The sequence below is a fragment of the Fonsecaea erecta genome (assembly GCF_001651985.1).
Source record: "Fonsecaea erecta strain CBS 125763 chromosome Unknown Scaff7, whole genome shotgun sequence".
Classification (NCBI taxonomy): Eukaryota; Fungi; Ascomycota; class Eurotiomycetes; order Chaetothyriales; family Herpotrichiellaceae; genus Fonsecaea; species Fonsecaea erecta.
The window spans coordinates 142,282-161,850 of NW_017387250.1; the positions used below are offsets into that span (position 1 = coordinate 142,282).

Genomic DNA, 19,569 nt, shown 5'->3' on the forward strand with positions numbered 1-19,569 from the left:
AGACAAACAATGGGGCATGACAGGCCCCAGAGGAGTTTCGTCTGAGAATGACCCCCACCGGATGCGGATGGACCTCTGTGGTTGTAAACATGGTCGAACTAGGTGTTCTACCAATCCCTTTCTGCCAGACCGACCCCGCCTCTGATCAGGTCAAATAATGATGCGACGAGGAACTTTCACTTCTTCTTCACATCACTCTTACCTGTTTCCTATTGTCATTTCCTTTTGTTATTTCTTTCTTATCCTCAGGTTTTGTAAAATAATCTACACTGATTCCGTGGACAGGATCCATTCAGACCCGCGAGACACTCAATCTCTCGACTTGAAACAGCCTCGCTGGTTGCTTCACCAAAGACAAATTATAGTTGACTCAAAAGCGATGACAATGAACACCAGGCTGCAGCGACAGGCCTAAAAACCCCTTTCGATCCTTGATCGAATGAAAAAAAGCCATGCCAAATTTTCCCCTTACATCTCCCTCCACACGTGGTCAAATTCTCCAGATATTTTACACTAGCAATAATGGTTGTCGGTTTCGAAAGCTCCCGCAGCCAAGGTGCAGCGTTGAAGAGGACGGAGTTGGAGCATCGGCAACCTAGCTCTGTTCCCGCATTCCCATTGTCGTCGCCTCATCAAGAAACTCTGACGACATTTAAACCCATCCATGGCGGCACAACATTAGCACCAAACGAAGCCTTCTTTTCCCCGAACCCCTTCGCTTCCAGCTGTTCCGATGATGACACTGGATCATCAAGTGGACAAGATGAGTTCCATCTTGAGAGATACAGCCAAGAAACGACCAGAAATGGACAATACTCACGACCAAGTCGCAAGCAATCTAGCCGGCGAAAGCAACAGCCGCAGTCGGCCGGATCTCGCACCGATAAAAAGTCTCGACCAGGACTGAACATTGTCACCAATTTCTCAGGGCAGGCGAAAAGGGCCCAAACTGACGGATTTGTTATCGACCAAGTACAATCTCAAAGACCTCGATTTGGCCCGCGATACACCACATCCATCATGTCGGCTAAAGCTGAACATGTAAGCCACTCGGTGCCCGAACTTCTTGCGAATCATGATGTGGACGGTTCACCAAATCAGAGGGTTGAGAACTTGAAGAGGATCATTGCCCGACAAGCCGTTTCAAAACTGCAAGAGTCGCAAGCAGCGCGAAAGGCGAAAAAGCAGTCGAGGGCCGCGGGAATGACAGATGCTGGATCACAAGTTCGTGGGATTGCTAAAGAGGAGGAGCTGCGAGGACCCGCTAACGCCATGAGTGATTACTCCCCGGGCGCTCGATCAATCGTTATAGGAATGAGTGTCCCTGAACATGAATTGGATGCACACCATTCTGCCGGTGGAGCAAGTACTGCCTACTCCGCGAACACGCCCGACACACCGGCAATTGTGGTTACTCCAGCCGAAGAAACAGACTCGTGGAAACCGCCTTTTTTCGGCAAAGGCCGCCCTGTATCGAACATGTATTCTCCACACACACGCAGTGAAATGCTGATTCAGCACAGCAATCTGCCTCCAGTGCCAAAGATCCCATCAAGACATGCACAACGCGATAACCAAGTTCAGCCAACGGTAGGCGCGAGCATTGTTCAGTCACCTCAAGCATCTTACCAAAAGTACGTTGCGAATTATGATAGTGACGACGAACGAGATCGTCGATCTTTGGAAGAGATGCCGAGGATGTCATCTGATAGCCAAGAACGAATTCTCCCGTCAGACTTGGAAAGCAGGCGACACAAATCGCAGGGTTGGTGGAACCTTATGCTCTCGCCCATGCTTTCGAGGAAGGGGACGATAGTGGAGAAATCCAACAGCAAGAGTCCGGAGACGCCTCCCGTTCCTTCGCTGCCGCACGACGTACGGCTTTCCAAAAGTGATATTGTTTCTCCTTTGACTTCCGAATCTCCAGAAACACCTCGACGGCTCGGTCTGGCCAGTGCCAGAGCAAGCATTTGGTCTAGGTGGACAACATGGGAAAGAGAAAGAGATGAAAAGGTCCATTCCCCTTCAGAAAACCTACCTCAACCTGATCTTGGCCAAACTCGTGGTTTCGTACAAGATGACGACCCAATTCCAGCATGGGCTCTCGTCGACATTAACAAAGGACTTGCAGCAGAATACTATCATGCATGTGCTGTCGAACAACTGACGGGCGTTCCATACTTTGAATGCCAAAATCATTCTTGTGCCGGCAAACTGCCAAAGCTACATTCCATTTTCGACAAAGAAGTCGCCTTTGAGCCTTCACAGAGCGTTCCTGGGTTGATGCAAGTGGACGAGGATGTTGAGATGGATGCTCACGTTCCTAATTATGAAGAGCGAGATCTGGGGCGTGGTTTTTCTGTCCACACGGAGCCTGAAGAACTGTCACCTAACGTCAGACAAGCAGAGACCGCCGCGGTTGTCAAGGCAAAGTCTGTGGAAAGTCCGGGTATCAGCCAAGGGGAACCACGAGAGCAAGGGTCTGCCTTAGCAATGCAACATGTAGCTGAAGGCCGGGAGGCACAAGAGCGGTTGGTGCCGGACACGGTACAACCTCGTCGCGAAGCTCATTATCCTAGTATCGCTGCTGTCGCGGGTCAACCACCAGTATTGTCACCCGGGCCCGTCTCTCCAGCAATGCAGCATACGATGACATCTCAGGGTGCCGTTCCCATGACCCAGATTGACCACCAAGCTGGTCAACCACGTTTGCTGGAGCAAACAATACCATCAGATCAGCAGCAACCGTCGGCGCCAACGCAGCCACCATCGATCACAATCCACAACCACACGTTTTATAGTGAAAGATTCACAAATGAAGATGATAACGCTGTTCGGGAAGCAAGAAGAGAGGCCATGGAACGACTCGAATCTACCGCATCCACTCAAGAAGTCAGTCAAAAGCAAGAAGTTGCAAGACAGGAAGCGTCTGTCGCCCAAGAACCAAACCCTACCAAGGACGGTCTGATAAGCAAATTGAAAAAGCTTCTTCGACGAAGAAAAGCGAATGGCAACGACAGCGCGGACAAGAAGAAACGCCGATGGACACTCATCATCGGCATTGTTTTATTTCTTGTGGTCCTGGCGTGTATTCTCCTCGCGACCTTCTTGACTAGGACAGGCGACGGCACTCCCATACAGAGCCAGTGGCTGAATCTTACTGGCTATCCTCCAATTCCCACCGGCATATCCACCATAGCCAGACCGGATGCTGTCAAGCAGCAGTCCCAGTGCGTTGGGCCCAATACAATGTGGAGCTGTGCTCTGCCCAAGGAGGAGCAGTTCGAGATAGTTCCCAACTCTCCAGATCAGCCAAACCTTCGATTCGAGATTGTCTTTCGAAATGGCACGGTACCAGCGAACATGACGGTGCCCGTACAAGAGCTAAAGAAGAGGTCAGAGCCGCGCCTGAGGAAGCGTGCGAGTGATCCCTTCACAAACGATCTCTTCGACCCCAGTCCGACGCCACCAAGCCGCGCAGACCAGATCTTTATGGGCAACACGACCGATAACATCACCCAGCCGTTCGAGGGGGAACAGACACCATTCTACATCACGTTCATTCCGGTGTTTCCTATTGACCCGTCGAATTCCACGGCCACAGCGTCCAGTACAACCAACTCAAAGCTCCGAACGCGTCAGTCGACGAATTCTTTGGATATCATCCCTGCTCCGGACGTCCTGAGCGATGGCAGTGCTGCGCCAGCCAATCTCCTCCCTAATGACCCATACCCGTCATCGCAACCCCTCAACTTGTACAACAGAGGTCAAGCAGACGAGCATTACGGGTTCTACATCTACTACGACAAGGCAATCTTCCTGCATTCGACGGCGGCTTTGAATACCTCGGAATTTGCAGATGACAATGGAATTGACCCTGAGGACGAAAGCGGGGGCTCCACCCGCGATCAGTCTCGGTTGCGATGCACTTTCAGCCAAACAAGATTCCTGGTCCGCATGTGGACAAGCCCAGCGTTTCGAGCAACACTGCTACCGCCTGCCAGCAATGAAACCAACTCGACCAATTCAGGGAGCAGCAGCTCAGCCACTGATTTCAGTCGACCCGGATCATTCCCTTATCCGACGACCATCAGCATTGATCGACATGGGGGCGATGTTAACAAGAAAGCCGTGTATTGTTACGGGGTTGACCAACTACAGGTCATACAGAACGGTGTCAAGACGATTGTGCCAGAGTTCAGAAGTGTTGGAGGGACTCTGATCAACGCAGCCCCTGGTCTTGTAAATGGCACCATCAGCGACGACCCTGGATTCGACCAGGAAGCAGGAGGGATCGACGGAGGGACTGGGGGCTGCGAGTGTGTTTGGCAAAATTGGAACTGATAGATATGAGGGCAAGAAACTTGGGAAGGAAACCTGGCAGTTTGTCTCACCTTATTGGAAACACCTGGGACTCTGGATGGGAATCAAGGATCGTGTCGATATCAGACTTGCATCAACAGGACATGGGGGGTTATGGAGTTTAGGGAACAGTGTCAACACGAATTGTGCAGCAGGAACTGTACGGAAAAGCAGGCTTCATGGGGGATGATTATACAGAGGATCCTTAGCCATGCAAAAAGACAACAGAAATCTAATACCACCACACTTCCCAACATGCAGAAATGTCATAAAGGGGTTCAGGTGGCCATTACGTTTGACTCTCGTTTGTCGTTCTTGTTTCCTTATCTGAAGATACAGTAAGAAGTCAAGGTGCGAAAACATGAACGTGCACATGAAAATGACGATGGAGATGGATTCCCGGGCCAAGTGACGTATTGACGGTTTAGACGATTACGCAAGTCGTGACCGTGTCATGACACTCACTGCTTCACTCAATACACATCGTACCACAGCGATTCAAAACTTGAAAACTCTTCCAAGATCACTACTAACTACCAAGTACAGAGGAGTATTTCCTTAGGCCTTTCCCTCCTCCCAAGTTCTCCTGTGGAGAGAGGTACGAGTCGCCTTTTTTTCTCTCTCTATTTGCCATAACCACCAGTCTTACCATTCACCATGAAGCACGGAGGCAATCACAGGTAAGAGAAATCCCTACACCTCCACCACCTTGACCAGGGGCCATGTCTGACAGCACTGACCTGCCGAACATTCAGACAGAAGAGACTGGGCGACTGGCTCCCCAGCCACGAAGTTCACCGAGAATGGCTCGGAGGCGTCATCCAAAAGGTCGACCAGAATCCCAAAGAACTCCACCCCGTCCTGGTCGAGTTCAAGGAGTTGATCGAATGCAACACCCGAGTGTACATGCTGTTTGAGTCCATGTTCGAGCAAGTTCCCAATAAGGTACCCTACAACAACGACCCGCGCGGACAGGGCCATCCTCAGGTCCGCGACTACGACCACATGCTTCGTGTCATCAACCACATATTGACAACACCACCTTCGTGGTCTGAGGGCTCGGCTCGCGTTGGGCTGGTCGGTCTGCCATTCAACGCCCTCTTCGACTGGCCCATGGGGACGGCTTCAGGGTATGCAGTGTTTCTCGATCCAGACGTGAACAAGATGTTGAAGAAGGTGCTCAACGCCTGGGGTGATTTCCTTCGCTCCCCTGAGTCTGCCAAGGTTTTGGAGAAAGGTGCACAAGAAAGTTGGTTCGGTCCGCATGGCGAGGAGGAGCTCACTACGACCGCTAACTTAGGGAAAACGAGTTACAAGTTCGAGGAGTTGTTCCAGTGCGATCCGGCAGCGCCTCACATGGGTTACAAGTCATGGGATGATTTCTTCACGCGGTTGTTCAAGGAGGAAGCCCGACCCGTGGCCAGCCCCGACGACGACAATGTGATTGCCAACGCGTGCGAATCCAAGACATTTAAGGTGGCACGCAACGTCAAAGCCCGAGACCATTTCTGGCTAAAGGGCCAGCCGTATTCAGTCGTCGACATGTTGGCGCAAGATCCATTGGCGGAGCAGTTCGTTGGGGGAACTGTATACCAAGCTTTTCTTAGCGCATTGAGCTATCATCGGTGGCACGCACCCGTGTCTGGCAAACTGGTCAAAGCATATGTGGTGGATGGGACCTACTACTCGGAACCTCTGTTCGAAGACTTCAAACCCGACCAGCCAGCAGACTATGAGGGAGAAGTGACCAGCCAAGGTTATTTGACAGCCACGGCCACTCGGGCAATCATGTTCTTTGAAGCAGACAATCCAGCGATTGGGCTCATGGCGTTTCTAGGGATTGGTATGTGCGAAGTGTCGACGTGCGAAATGACGGTCAAGGAAGGGCAGCACGTCAAGAAGGGCGATGAGATTGGCATGTTCCATTTCGGAGGATCGACACATTGCCTGATGTTCAGAAAGGGGGTTAACGTGGAAGGGTTTCCAGAGCCGAATCCCGAGCACAACATCCCGGTTCGAAGTGAGCTGGCGAGGGTGAAAGGGTAGTCGACGTTGACACCAGGCAGATTGAGGCTGACATGACATGCAGGAGGATTTAGACGCAGGGAGGAAGCGCAGGCGCAGGAGCACGTGCTCCGGGTGTATCCTCGTACCATCGCAGTACTACGTCATAGAATGAATGGTGTTGCTGCTTTTTCCTACTTCGTTCTTGGGTGTCTGCCCCATGCGTGGTTTTCGACGTCACTGGTGGTCAGTACGTCATCGTCTCGCTCTACGAAACCGTGGCCGCGTGTTCCGGCTCAATGATCACGACCTGTTGCTGCTTTTACTACCGAGTACACCCATTTTATACATGACCCGAAAAGCGGACATTTCCTACCTCACTTTTTCTTCCCCCACAAACCTCAACAACATCATTCATCAGTCATGGCTCCCTCACAATGGCAATGACCTATTGCACGGATGACTAAAGTATAACATCGACCCCGTTTCGGACTCATGCTGCTCTATTCTCGCTTCCCTACCCCAGAGATCTCTTCATCTCGCCCTCTTAAGTCGAGGCACTCCACCCCGCCATTGGCCTCCTGGTAAACCCTTTCCGGAGTTTCCATGACTACAATTAACTCAGCTCTACCCAGTCGCCATATTTCTCTCGTGTAATACTTGACACACAACGAACGACGTTGTCCGTCAGCCAAAAAAGGGCAAAATTTCTGACGTTGCATGCAGCAATGGATTCGCCCAACACTGTCTCACGCCCTGCTCTGGCTCAAGTCGTCGCCTGGCTGTTTTCCCCCGGGGCTGACATAACTTTTCTTTTACCAGTGGGTGGTCCCGGTAGGTCGAAAGGTTTTCTGGATCTGACCTGACCTCCTTCACGCGCTTGCTACTTTTTCTACATTGAACTTAGTCCGATCGTTTACCCGAGCTGCTACAACTCCGGCCGCGGAAGTTGTTTTCATATTCTGGAGTATAGAGGTATATGTACTCAGGTGTCCCATGCGTTTCCCACATTGGCAGCGGTCAGTTCGCCCCTTTCAAGACTATCTCCTCTAGACATCGACAGTGTCTTGCCCGCCATGCCTCAACAACAGCCCGTCAATAGCACTGTGAAGGCTCAGCCTTCTCAGTCCGCAAACAAAGTCGGCTCGAAGCCTATACCACCATTCGACATCGACAACTACCTCAATCCTTTTGTTCCTCGCAACCCTTTGCGATTCTTGCCTACTTGGGTCTCATACTGGTTCGGCTACCGCTCTCCATCGTCCACTATTGCACACCATCCCTGCCTCTGTTTTCTTCCCACTTCATATCTTGAATACTTCCATCCTTCGGAGTGGTTCTACACCTATCACGTCCACACCTTCCTTCTGTACCTGTCAATCCTGGTCGGTGCCTTTTGCGGCGTTGCCATCATCGAAAATGTCTTCCTCGCCCTTCCCCAGCTGTCGGGCCACGCAGTGCCCATAGTTATCGCCTCATTTGGCGCGGCGGCTATTCTGGAGTACAATACCGTTGAATCGCCCCTTGCTCAGCCCAGGAACTTGGTTTTCGGACACTTCTTCTCAGCTATCGTCGGTGTGGGCATCACTAAACTATTCTTGTTGCTACCGCCCGACCAGTTTCAAGACCTGAGATGGCTTGCGGGCGCGCTCGCGGTTGGGGTTGCATCCATTGTCATGAGCTTCACCAAGACCATTCACCCACCTGCCGGCGCTACTGCACTGCTGGCGGCGACGAACGTGGAGATCCAAGATTTGGGGTGGTGGCTGTTGCCCCTTGTACTGCTGGCGGCCATGTTGATGTTGGCCAGTGCGCTTGTGATCAACAATTTCTCCGGAAGACGCTATCCGGTGTACTGGTGGACGCCGGTGGATCTGAAGCACCTCAAGGAGGAGGGCAGGAAGGCGACGTTAGCAAGGAGGCTAGAGCGGGGGGGAATCGACGGAGATGTCGAGAGGGGCGCTGACCCATCCACTGCAAAGGAGTATGTGGAGGATCTGTCGGATACCACGACCGAGACGGGCGGTCTTGACATCGACGACGCTGGCCACGACGCGTCTTCGCCGGAAATAAATACCACGATGAGCCGCACAGTGACCTTCTCCTCGATCGACAGAGTTCCCAGACCCCTGGCCGAAAGAAAGCGATCCAAGTCGGCAAGCAAGAAATCCAAGCAAGGGCAAGAGCTTGGCGAAGAGGTTCTCGAGGGTGAGAGCATCTTTATCTCGCAACACCGCATGATTGTGCCCGAGTGGCTCGACCTAAGTGACTGGGAAGACGAGGTGCTCCGGATCCTGATGGTGCGGATGAAGGAGCATTCGTCTTCCGTCGCCCCAGACTTGAAGTGAGTTCATGTTCGATCCGAGAGACGCGCCTAGACAAGATCTGGTGCACAAGATGATTGGGGTGTGATTTTCTTCTTCGCGGGTGTAATCATATACAAGGAAAGGGAGGGACGGGCTAGGGAGAAGCTGTCTTTCGATAGCCCTCACCTGGTCTTCCCGGCGCTTTGTCTGCATCTTTGCATTCATAGCGAGCAGGGCGCTTCTTTTCTGTGAGCATATCAAGCAAGCGGGATGGGATATAGGAAGATGAACACTCGCAGGGCCGGATACCAGACCGGAAGTTCTATTGATGGGTGGGCATTATTAAATGGGCGGGCATTTTCCGACGAGACAAAAGCTGACAGAGTGTTGTGCACATTTTGTATATACATAGAGGAACACACGTGTCCTCGTTAGCTATACCTATTTAGTATATACTATATACGAAATATACGGAGACAAGATAAGTATAGTCTTACCCCAGCGAAAGTGATTACAAGAGTATGGATGTATCTCAGCAAGCTGGAAAGCCGGATGCTTTGCACAAGAACGGAATCCCGCTACAGAGTAGATAGAGAGCGTGAACACACGCCTCCGCCATCGCGGGCTAGTGAGAGGGAAAAGATCTCAGATTTTACGTTCGATCTATACGAGTTTCTATACCCAGGGGAGGGGTTCCCGGCCGGGAACGGGCGCTCGTGGCCCGAATCCGTCATATTTTCCTTGCGCTCCCTCGTCCAGTAGTGTTATGGTATGTATAGCCCATGGTGGTTGGACGCGCACGCTCGGCTGGTCCGGCACAAGCATCTTCCCCATCCTCTCTTTGCTCATCCGGGGCTTTTCAGGAATGTCGCCACATATCCTACTTCTGCTCCTGTTTACTCCCGAACAGATCCTTGGCCACCAGGCCGCGGCAGATAGGGTGATAGAAGTCTTTGTTCTTCTCAAAGGTCTCGACCGCCAGCTGATAGTCCATCTTCATCAGGCCCTTGTACAGTGGGCGGACGAACTTCATCCGGCCCACTTCGCCCAAGAGCTTCGTCACGAATCCCTTGACCGCCCAGTCCCCGGCTTTCATCGCCACCTGGTAGTACCGCGCCGAGATCTCGACATTTCTCGTCTCCTTCAGGTCGTAGATGTAGCCCATGTAGTTGACGTGCGGCTGCGGCAATTTGTCCGCGAAGGTGAGCAGTTTCTCGAGAAAGACGACGACTTGATTCGCCGACCAGCCGTCGATGTCGAACTTGCTGGGTCCGAAATCCGGATTGGGGTTCTTGGTGAATTTCTCCCATTGATCGGCGAGCCGGTAGCATTGGTCCACGAGCGACGTATCAAAGTCGGGTTTGGGTGGGAAGCCTGGCTTGTAGAACCAGGTGTCCCAGTCGATGGTGGCTAGCTTTTGCGATACGGTGTCGTTGGATTTGAAGAAGTCGAGTAGTGTTTGCTTGAAGTCATAGCTGTCCAGAGATTTGCCCCGCCACGTCTCAAAGTAGTGCGGGATAAACTTGTCAAATTGTTCCTTAGAGATCAGTTTCTCGATGTAGTACAGGAAGATGAACCCTTTTTCGTAAGGGATACTGGAGAATGCGTCGTCAGGATCCTTGCCCTTCAGGTCGATAACGAGCTTCGTGAACTCGTGTTGCTCGCCAAATTGTTCACTGATGGATTGCTCGAGCGCCTTCCACCCTATCACCGCGGAGAAATCGCGCCACTGGTCGCCGCCATGTACGATGGCTTGAATTCGCCGTTCGAGATAGGTCGTCCAGCCTTCGTTCAGCCAGAAGTGTTCCCACGAGGCATTGGAGACGAGATTGCCCGACCAGGAGTGCGACAGTTCGTGAGCAATCACGTCAACGTTCTGTCGGTCTCCAGAAATGATGGTAGGTGTGGCGAATGTGTAGACGGGGTTTTCCATGCCTCCATAGGGGAACGACGGCGGGAGAACTAGCACGTTGTATTCACCCCATGCGTATGGGTACACGAGCGACTCGCCTGCACGCAGAAACTTTTCCGTATCCTCCTCCAGCTCCCATTTGCAGTCTTTGAGCTCGTCCGGGCCTGTAGCAACAAGACTTCGAGGACCAACTTTGGCGGTGACAATGTCGCCGCTGGCAAGAGCAAAGAGATATGAAGGGATAGGCACCTTCTGGTGGAATTGGTAGAGCTGAGAGGATCCATTCGGAGATGGGGATGATGGATTGTCTTTCGCCCCAATGCCAGACGCAATCACCGGCAGAGGCGACCTGATGCGGAAATCAAACGTTGCCTTGACGTCCGGGGTGTCTTGACAGGGAAAAATGGATCGGGCGTGTATGGCTTGACATTGTGAAAACATATACGGATGCTTCTTATTGGAGGTTTGAGCCGGAGTCAGCCATTGCAACGCGGTGCAGGAGGACGTCGTTTCTAGGTTGATTTCAATGTCAATCTTCTCCTTCAACTGTGGCTTCCGTCCAAGCTTAATCTTGAGGGGACTGCCGTATGGCTCGAGCCGCTTGAGCAATTCCCACTCGATTGGTTTGCCATCCGCCTTGACGCCGTGAATCAGGACATGACTGGTGTCGAGCAAGATCTCGTCACTTTCGCCATCCGTGATGGATTCCAAGCTGTGGACAACGGTGCCTTTCAGTTTCTGCTCGTCGAACAAGATGTCCAAGCCAGTGAAGGTGTGGAGGGTCCGCCAATTGTTGTAATTGGAGAGGGTGTTCGGGTCACGGGGAGCGTGAATCATCGTAGCCATGTTGCAGACTGTGGTCCCACAGGATCTCTTCGGAGGAACGAGGCCAGGCTTTCCAAGGGCCAATCTTGATAGAGTTACAGGCCGGTTGAGTGTCAAGAAGGGTGTGGCCCGGATTGGACTCCTGACCATGCGGTGAAAGGGATAAGCACAACCTCCGCTACCAATCAGCGTAGAGATCAAGTAGCTGCTTCGGCTCTTCTAGCCTGTCAATCTCAGAATTCCCAGCAGGAATTGAGCGAATGAAACGAAGATACCGCGAGACGGATCTCAGCGAAGTTATGACCCTGCGATTGAAGCCTGGCGGTGAAGTTCTGGTGATGCTTGGCACCGGAGCCGGAACAACATTAATCCATCCTCAATCACGGAAGATTCTGCCTCCGCCCGTGCATGTGCTAACTCTCAAAGAATTCCAAGCTTCCATCCTCCAAACTCTGTTATCTGCAGCCTTTACCTTTGGTCCGAGCTTCGTCTCTCATTCGTCGGACGGAAGGCCTCCAACTTGGGGAAATTCCCTTCCGCAGTACGAGGTATTGTATTCTGGGCTAGCAGAGCGCCGGCACGGGCTGAAATGCAAGCCACCAAATCCACCCATCGTCCAGCCTTGGAGTCGGCTCCGAAGACTACCAGAACGCCATCTAATGGTTGTGGTGATGTGGCTCGTCAGCGGTGTGTTTCAGAACCCCAGCCTCGATGAGTGAAGCAGGAACCTGGCGTTACTTGCGGTACGTGGGTACATGTTGTGGAGGTTTGGAGCCCTGTCTTTTGTTTTGGCAGGTTAAAAGTTGCCCAGTGTTGGGTCGTCCAACCAGCCTCAGTTCGGACGAGAGGAGATTGGGATGGCCAGAATCCAATGACCCGCAACCACCTTTCCCCCGATGCGGTGGTATGACTCTTCTGGGGCTGGGAAAATTCAGTCTTCGGACCGTGTCTGGCTCTCATGATTCCTCCGGCAGCACGGCTGCGTTCCACGGCAGGCACCTGCACCTGTCTGGAACGTCTAGAAGGGCGTGAATGTCCCCGAGATCTTCCTCACCGTCTTTACGCTGTAAGCCTCGCACAGCCTCGTCGCAATATCTTGCTCGACGACGGCCTGCCACAAAAGAGACTCGTTGTTGGTCACTCAAGGTACACAGTACCCTATGCGTCAATGAACGAGTTCAGTGGAAAAGACTGCATATGCTGAAGATCCCTTTGTGTTACATTCACAGATTAAAAAGGTATATTCTTTTACTCAAAACAGCTGTCGTATCGTAATGAGTCGGACCCAAACCTTCAGTCATGTGCTCATTGCTCGACTACCCAACATGTCTGCAGCTGCGAGAGGCTGGATCCCATGCATACCACCCCATCCTTTTGCGAAGAATTTTCTCCTTCATCCCTTGCCAACGCACGCTTCCCGCCGCTCATGCCTCGTCTTACCAGTCCCGATTAAGAACAACCCCCCTAACGATCCAATCCGTTTACTCGGACTTCTCAGCCCTCTCGCTTGCTCCCTTGATGTATCGGCTCAGATCGCCCACAGGGAGGTTGAGAGGGAAGTCGACAGCGGCGAGAAGTTGCACGAAGAAGAGATACCATCCCAACAGACACACAGCGAACGTGAGACCTCCGGCGGCGTGTTGCATGGTCATGTTGACTGTGCCCTCACCAATTTCGAAGAAGAATTCTGCCAGGCATGCGAATGCGGCAACGAGGAGAGCAAAGATGCCCACAAAGACGAGGTTGGTTCGGAGCGCGATGATCAGGTAGACAAAGCACAAAACTCCCATGTAGACGTGGAAGAAGGCGAATGTAGAAGCAAACACAGGATCCGAAGACGATTGAGCCGGATGTGTCGGGTCGTAGGCGATGGATGCGTTGAAATATGGTGTCAGAGTCGCTCCAAACGCAAGCCAGAAAGCACCAAAGGAGCCGAAGACGACGAAAGGAAAGGTATTGCCCAGGATGAATTCCAGGAATGCACCCAACACCATGAGCAGACCGCCAAAGAAGTAGTAGACGCCCCTGTCAACCCCGTCCGTCAGATTTGGAACTTCATCCAAGTAATCTTCCATGACTTACACTTCGGCCGCGCCAAGCCCACCGGCTCCTCGCCATCCTAGGAGGATATTTGAAAGAGGAGTCAAAGACAGGAGAAATCCGACGAGAGCCCTTAGTTTGGTCAGCGTGCGGAAGGAGAAAAGATCCCAGGGAGACATACAGAGGAGTCGGGTTACCAAAAGTCGACCGAATGTTGTTAGAAACCCGATTCTTGGGAGAAAGATAGATCTTCTCGAAGAGCTCTGGAGTAATGGAAATGCTTCCGGCGGTCCGGATCCTTCTGAGAGCAGTCTCTTCGTTGTGATGATCGTGATGGAGGTCGTATTTGCCGTTGACAGAGTCGCTACCGGCATGGTCCTTCTCGACATCGGGCACGTTGGCGGCCATATTGACAATGTTCAATGCTTGAGGGTAGAGCTCTGTAGGAATACAATTAAGGTATAGGTGCCGCACGGGGGACCAGGTCAAGGGTCAGAGGGCTCGAACCTAGAGGCAATGGAGAAGACTTGCAGCGGCGGTAACAAGGAACAAAAGCACACGTAGCATCCTCTGCATGGGAACCGGTAGGGAGGGACTCAAATAATATAGGACATCCTGATGGTCGCGTCACAGGTCGATCGATGATTCTCCTCTCGGTGGAGGGGAGAGCCCCTAAGCCGCTCAACCGAACCACCACCATCCTTTCAGTGCTTGGTGGAGTCGAATGCACCATAGCACCTTTCGAAGCAAGCCGCGAAATTGAGCCAAATGCCTGACAGAGCGGAAAAGCAAGGGTCCAGGCCATGAACCCACCAGTCGCATAGGCAGACAGGGCGCCATCGACCTGAATCAAGTCCAAGCTCCAGAGTACAGCTCAGGGTGGCTTTAAATCTCCGCCAATGATCAGGCGAGACGGCGTCTCAAGCTCGACACTAGGACGGTGGCTAACTCATTGAACTGGTTTACCCTAGCTGCGGGGAAATACTGGGGTAGGAAAGGTCCTGGTGATGTGATAGTCTTGTTGGTGTCTCCTTATTCGATTTTTGCACAAGCGCCCGACGATCTTCGAGCTCTGATCGACCCATTTCTCTGCCAGGGCTCGTCCGGAATCTTGGATCATGAAAGGCACGGAAATTTTGGAAAGGGGCTAGGAGGCTGGAGTCCTGTAGCGCCTCGAGTGAATGCGTCCGGACTTTCCAGGGTGCACCACGTCCTGGACGTGGTAGGCAGCGTTACAAAACCACCTCTGGACGCGGGCTTCTCGGAAGAGGAAAGTTTGCGGGGTTGGCGCCAATACCATTCGTAGATTCGATCTCGGGAGGTGTGGAAGAGGATGTGTATCTGCCTGGGCAAGCATTGCATCAGCGTCTTGGGAGGGGGTGTCGATCAGCCATTGGCAGTCTAGTCTTCCGTCATAGCACCATGTATGCACACAAATAAAGAGCACAGTGCATTGCCTGCTGGGCGAAACGCACTGCCGCAAAATCTTGCCTGCGGCCCTCCTGTGACTGGCTTGTCTACTTCTGGCGTCTAGCTCTTTTCTGACACTCGTTCGGTGTTTGTCCGAGGCGTGTGACACCTGATTTGGCGAGCACAAAGCTTTGAGGAGGGGGGAGTGGTGATCGAAGCCCAAAAGGGTGGCTGGGGAGGGCTCGAACTTGTTGCCAAAGCTTCACAAGGGGGTCAACAAGGACAAGGGAGGAGAAAAGCGGTGATTGATTTGCGGTTCCGGATCGCCGTCTCCAGTCGCCATCAGAAAAGGTCTTTGCACCATCATACTATCCAGTAGTGTTAGCTCCATGCCGGAATTGCAGCGCGGTGCCAACTTGTTCCCCTTTCTTCTTGTTGCATCGAACAGCCTCAGGAACAGGCAGCTTCGTTGTCTGATCCTTCGAAAGGCAAAAGGAGCCGTTATTCTGGTTAGCCTTTCCCTCCAACCTCTCGAGAACAGAGTCTGGTCACCGTCGAGGATTTTAGCGTCTGACCAGATCGATCGGACAGACGGGCTGATGGAGGTTGCGAGTGGCGGTTCCAGTTTCCGTTGACCCAGTGAAAATATGGAGGAAGAATCAGGGGAGCTGCTAACCACGTACGCGAGGGTGCATCTCCCGCCTCGCTGGCCAGTGTGGATTACGGGTGAAAAGTCTACCTGGCCTTCGTATTGGGTGGAGCTTTTCTACTGTCACGTGATACCGGAACAGGCGGTTCCCATCCGCTATGAGCGGCACATATCTGCTTCACAGCTTCGTTCCGGTCAATTCTGGTAAATGCGGAGAAGCGAGAAAGGGTATTGCATAAGGGCTGACTGAATCCTTTCTTCGGGATCGCATATGACATGTCTCAATTGCCTCTACAGAGAGCTCCCGTGCGTCCATTGGACGACAAGGCCATAACTGTGCCGACTTCGGCCGTCAATGCTTGCAGAAGGCTAGAGGCACATGCCTTCCCTGAAACATGCTTCCTACAGCGAGGCCGGGGTATTTCACATCCTCTTGTCTGCAATGGGAGGCGGCGGTAAGGTCTAGTATCTGCAGGGCACGCGTTGGGTGTCAAAGAGCATTGAAATCTCCGACAGATAGCCCATTGCAGTTGTCAAAGGAGGGAACCGATTCGGTGATTGTAGTTCGACGGGCGGCAACTTCTCTATATGTAGGGGTGTGGCCTTCCTTCGAATATTCGACCACGGTTGGCACAAGCTAACGTCCGAGTCGGCGACAGGTATCGACATTTGCGATGTGCAGCGTGCAGTCGGGCCAGGGGGGAGGGATCCCTCTTTCTTGTCAATGGGATCATGATTTTACATGCAGCGCACATTAGAATAGCGCGTGCCTTCAACCAGTATGTACAAGCTGTATGAGATCTGCCAGCGCTTTCCTTCAGGTGCAAGGGTGGCATTTGCCATCCCCAAGACCAGATCATTTAGGTATCAACTCGATTTCAACGCCCAAATCTATCGTGGTTTTCCCCAAGCTTTTCGAGACACCACCCATCCTCAGGTTTTTTCAGGTCGCTTCGCCCCTTTGTCCGTCATCGTTGCTCAGGTTTCAGCGGATAGCTTTGTCAGGTATGCTTCGAGATCGAAGTTCTTGTCATTGGGATCCGTGATGACTATTTCCTGGTCAGTTCCATGCCTCCACCACTCTGTTCGGGCGGTCAGTTTAGAGCATTCACGTACTGTCATCACTGGCAGTCTTCGCTTGGGGAGGTAGCGTCTTCTTCGCCCATTCCAGCTTGGCTTTTTGTATTAATTCGGCTTTGTGGTCGTACTCGGCCTTCTCGCGTGCAGCTGCAGTATGTGCGTTGATGGTTCTTTGGTGCGAAAATCCGTAGAAGATACCCGCAACAAGAGCTGACCACCGGAGGACCTGTACGCAGTTAGCAGCTGGTTTGTGGCCAAGCGAAAGCCCATAGATTCAGCGTCTGGAAGAAATGTTGGGCTGCGAGGAAGGGCATACATACATTGACTCCTTGTGATGTTGACATTGTGACACCGCCGCACCTGAGTCGCAGAAACCGAGCCCGATGTTCAGAGCTCAAGTATGCGACTGTCGTCCTAGAGCCGTTCTCTTCTGCCCGACAACGGCTGTGGCGTCGAAAGTAGCTGAAAATAACTGCTGCGAAAGTTGAAGCTGCAAATTGTTTCTTGGGGAAGTCCGAGCTTATCCCTGCGTCTTTTTGGATTCTCCATCACGTGATCTCGCGATTCTAGGGCTGCGCGCACCCCCATGATCCAATCTCTCAACAGTCTCTACCTCATGCCCGTTGGCGTGCGAATCTCAGTCCACCATGTCATCGCGTAAGGACGAGCTGTTGGCCAAGAAGGCTCGCCTTGCAGAGCTACGCCGACAGAGGGAACTTCGCCAGGAACAGTATACGTCGAGCCGGCAGAGTATCGGCGAGGTAGGGACGATCGTCGACGGCCAGTTGAAGTCTGTACTCACGATCTCTAGGCCCCTTCACCTGGCAAAACGGCCGAGGAGCGCAGGTCTGAGATTGACCACCTCGTCTCCAGTCTAATCGATCGGCAGAGAGACAAAGATTCGACCGCGTCGCCCAGCAGACGGGGAAGTCGACCGAGTTCAATCCAGGGCACAATCACAGGGCAAATCACCCCTCAGCAAGATGTCGAACAATCGCCGAGGAAATTGATGCAATCAATAGCCACGCAGACCGAGAGCACGGATACTTCGTTTCCTATTTCTGTCGATGCCTCTGCCCATGAGCCTGTGCCTTCAAAGAAGGAATATATCACGTACACCAAGGGCGTGCAGACAGAACCGTATCTCGAAGAAGCCGCCAAATCACAAGAGCCTTCGGACGATGATGAGCTGTCACTGCGGCAGAGAAAACGGCTCAGCCGGCGTGACCAAGAAAGAGACGAAGAAATCCGGCAAGCACTGCGGAAGGAAATTGAGGAAGAATTACAAGCTGCACACAATCGAGAGTCAATAATCTCAATATCAACCGGTTCTCACCAACAGCAGCGGTTTCCCTTGCGTACGCTGACCAGTACTGAACTCAATGCTGTGGTGGCCTCTCCCGAATTTGTTTCCTTCGTTGAGCGTTCTTCCAAGGTCATTGAGCGTGCCCTAGACATGGACGACGAGTATGATTTGCTGGCAGACTATACTCGTACCTCAACGCTGGACGACGATGACGACAACAATGATGCCACGCCCTATTCACGAACTGGCAAAAAGTCCCATTCTGTACGCGAGTCTTTTCAGTTGTTTTCCGACCGCTATACCCGCAGACGCATCGTCTCGGATATCCAGTTCTCTCCACACTTTAATGAACTTCTCTTGTCTTCATACACCAAAAATCCATCTGCTCCTCATGAACCGGCCGGTCTGGTTCTGTTGTGGAATACACATGCCCCGTCTCGGCCGGAGTACGTGTTCACGGCGTCATCCGATGTTCTTTCAGCTCGGTTCTCACCATTTCATCCCAATCTCGTTATTGGCGGCTGCTATTCAGGTCAGATATGCCTGTGGGATACTAGAACGTCCGGACGGACGGGACAGCCTGTCCAGAAAACGCCACAATCGGGATCCCACCTTGGACACACACATCCAGTCTACAGTATCAGCGTCGTGGGGACACCCAATGCTCATAACATCATCACTGCCTCCATGGACGGCGTGGTTTGCTCCTGGTCGGTGGATATGCTTACACAAGCCCAAGAATATCTTATCCTCAACACCCCACCTCCAGCTAAAACTGACGACCTTGCTCCCACAAGCATGAGTTTTCCGGCTGCAGACCCAACCTTTTTCCTTGTCGGCACCGAAGAAGGCACGATTTACCCCTGCCACCGGTATGATCGAGCGGGAGCTCAAGCAGGCGTGGACACCCGCGTCGCCTACAAAAGCCACACTGCGCCAGTCATGTCCTCGCAGTTCCACCCTGCGCGAGGACCTGTTGATCTGGGGGATCTACTACTGAGTTCCAGCTCTGACTGGTCTGTGAAACTGTGGCGGGTGAAGCCCGCTGCGAGTTCCAGCACGAGTGCCTCGACTATAGCAGCAGGAGGGACCGCGCCGACAATTGTGAGTCCTATCCTCAATCTTGCAAGGGAAGATCTCGTCTACGATGCAAAATGGGCGCCGCATAAGCCATCGGTGTTTGCTTGCGCCACGGGGGCGGGAGAGTTGGAGGTGTTTGACCTCAGTTATGATCTGGAAGTCCCGATCGCCAAGGTGAGCCCCACGAGGGGGAAAAACGGAGTGGTACCGTTCAAAGGGCTGAACAAGCTGGCATGGGAGGAGAAACGAGGCAGCCACGTGGCGGTCGGTGGACTTGACGGTGTTGTTACCGTGTTCGACGTCGGGAAGGGATTGCAATGTGGCAACGGCGAGGCCAGCATGGACGAATGGGTAAGCATGAAGAGGCTGGTGACGAAGCTTGAGGGGGGAAAGTGATGCTCCTGACCAGCCCTTGCGTTGGCAGTGTCAGTATTGGATAACATGCCATCCTGATCTGGAAATTCCCGATGGCAATCGGTGGCCGGATCGTGTTTGCTTTGGATTGGCAAATGATACCCCCTGAGTATGTCTGTTTTGGCGAGATGTCAATGTGGAGGAAGAGAATTGACATCGCAATCGACTGCCTTTTGTAGAT

General features: G+C 52.6%; 7 protein-coding genes across 7 annotated transcripts; 4 read left to right on the plus strand and 3 right to left on the minus strand.

Moving 5' to 3' along the window:
- Positions 1 to 1,020: 1,020 nt before the first annotated feature.
- Positions 1,021 to 4,344, plus strand: AYL99_07904 (hypothetical protein; the record flags this gene model as incomplete). The annotated part of the gene is made up of 1 exon (XM_018839412.1): positions 1,021 to 4,344. One exon carries the CDS (start codon positions 1,021 to 1,023, stop codon positions 4,342 to 4,344), a length of 3,324 nt encoding a protein of 1,107 aa, XP_018690533.1.
- Positions 4,345 to 5,019: 675 nt separating this feature from the next.
- Positions 5,020 to 6,408, plus strand: AYL99_07905 (phosphatidylserine decarboxylase; the record flags this gene model as incomplete). The annotated part of the gene is made up of 2 exons (XM_018839413.1): positions 5,020 to 5,042; positions 5,118 to 6,408. The coding sequence occupies 2 exons, from the start codon at positions 5,020 to 5,022 to the stop codon at positions 6,406 to 6,408; spliced, it is 1,314 nt and encodes a 437-aa protein (XP_018690534.1).
- Positions 6,409 to 7,442: 1,034 nt separating this feature from the next.
- On the plus strand, positions 7,443 to 8,714 carry AYL99_07906 (hypothetical protein; the record flags this gene model as incomplete). Its single annotated transcript, XM_018839414.1, has 1 exon — positions 7,443 to 8,714. The coding sequence occupies one exon, from the start codon at positions 7,443 to 7,445 to the stop codon at positions 8,712 to 8,714; it is 1,272 nt and encodes a 423-aa protein (XP_018690535.1).
- An 838-nt stretch (positions 8,715 to 9,552) lies between these two features.
- On the minus strand, positions 9,553 to 11,430 carry AYL99_07907 (leukotriene A-4 hydrolase/aminopeptidase; the record flags this gene model as incomplete). The annotated part of the gene is made up of 1 exon (XM_018839415.1): positions 9,553 to 11,430. The coding sequence occupies one exon, from the start codon at positions 11,428 to 11,430 to the stop codon at positions 9,553 to 9,555; it is 1,878 nt and encodes a 625-aa protein (XP_018690536.1).
- A 1,460-nt stretch (positions 11,431 to 12,890) lies between these two features.
- On the minus strand, positions 12,891 to 13,857 carry AYL99_07908 (hypothetical protein; the record flags this gene model as incomplete). Its single annotated transcript, XM_018839416.1, has 3 exons — positions 12,891 to 13,434; positions 13,492 to 13,581; positions 13,631 to 13,857. 3 exons carry the CDS (start codon positions 13,855 to 13,857, stop codon positions 12,891 to 12,893), a joined length of 861 nt encoding a protein of 286 aa, XP_018690537.1.
- Positions 13,858 to 16,486: 2,629 nt separating this feature from the next.
- Positions 16,487 to 16,932, minus strand: AYL99_07909 (hypothetical protein; the record flags this gene model as incomplete). The annotated part of the gene is made up of 3 exons (XM_018839417.1): positions 16,487 to 16,557; positions 16,625 to 16,814; positions 16,909 to 16,932. The coding sequence occupies 3 exons, from the start codon at positions 16,930 to 16,932 to the stop codon at positions 16,487 to 16,489; spliced, it is 285 nt and encodes a 94-aa protein (XP_018690538.1).
- Positions 16,933 to 17,235: 303 nt separating this feature from the next.
- AYL99_07910 (hypothetical protein) lies at positions 17,236 to 19,370 on the plus strand (the record flags this gene model as incomplete). The annotated part of the gene is made up of 2 exons (XM_018839418.1): positions 17,236 to 17,349; positions 17,400 to 19,370. 2 exons carry the CDS (start codon positions 17,236 to 17,238, stop codon positions 19,368 to 19,370), a joined length of 2,085 nt encoding a protein of 694 aa, XP_018690539.1.
- Between the last annotated feature and the right edge of the window lie 199 nt (positions 19,371 to 19,569).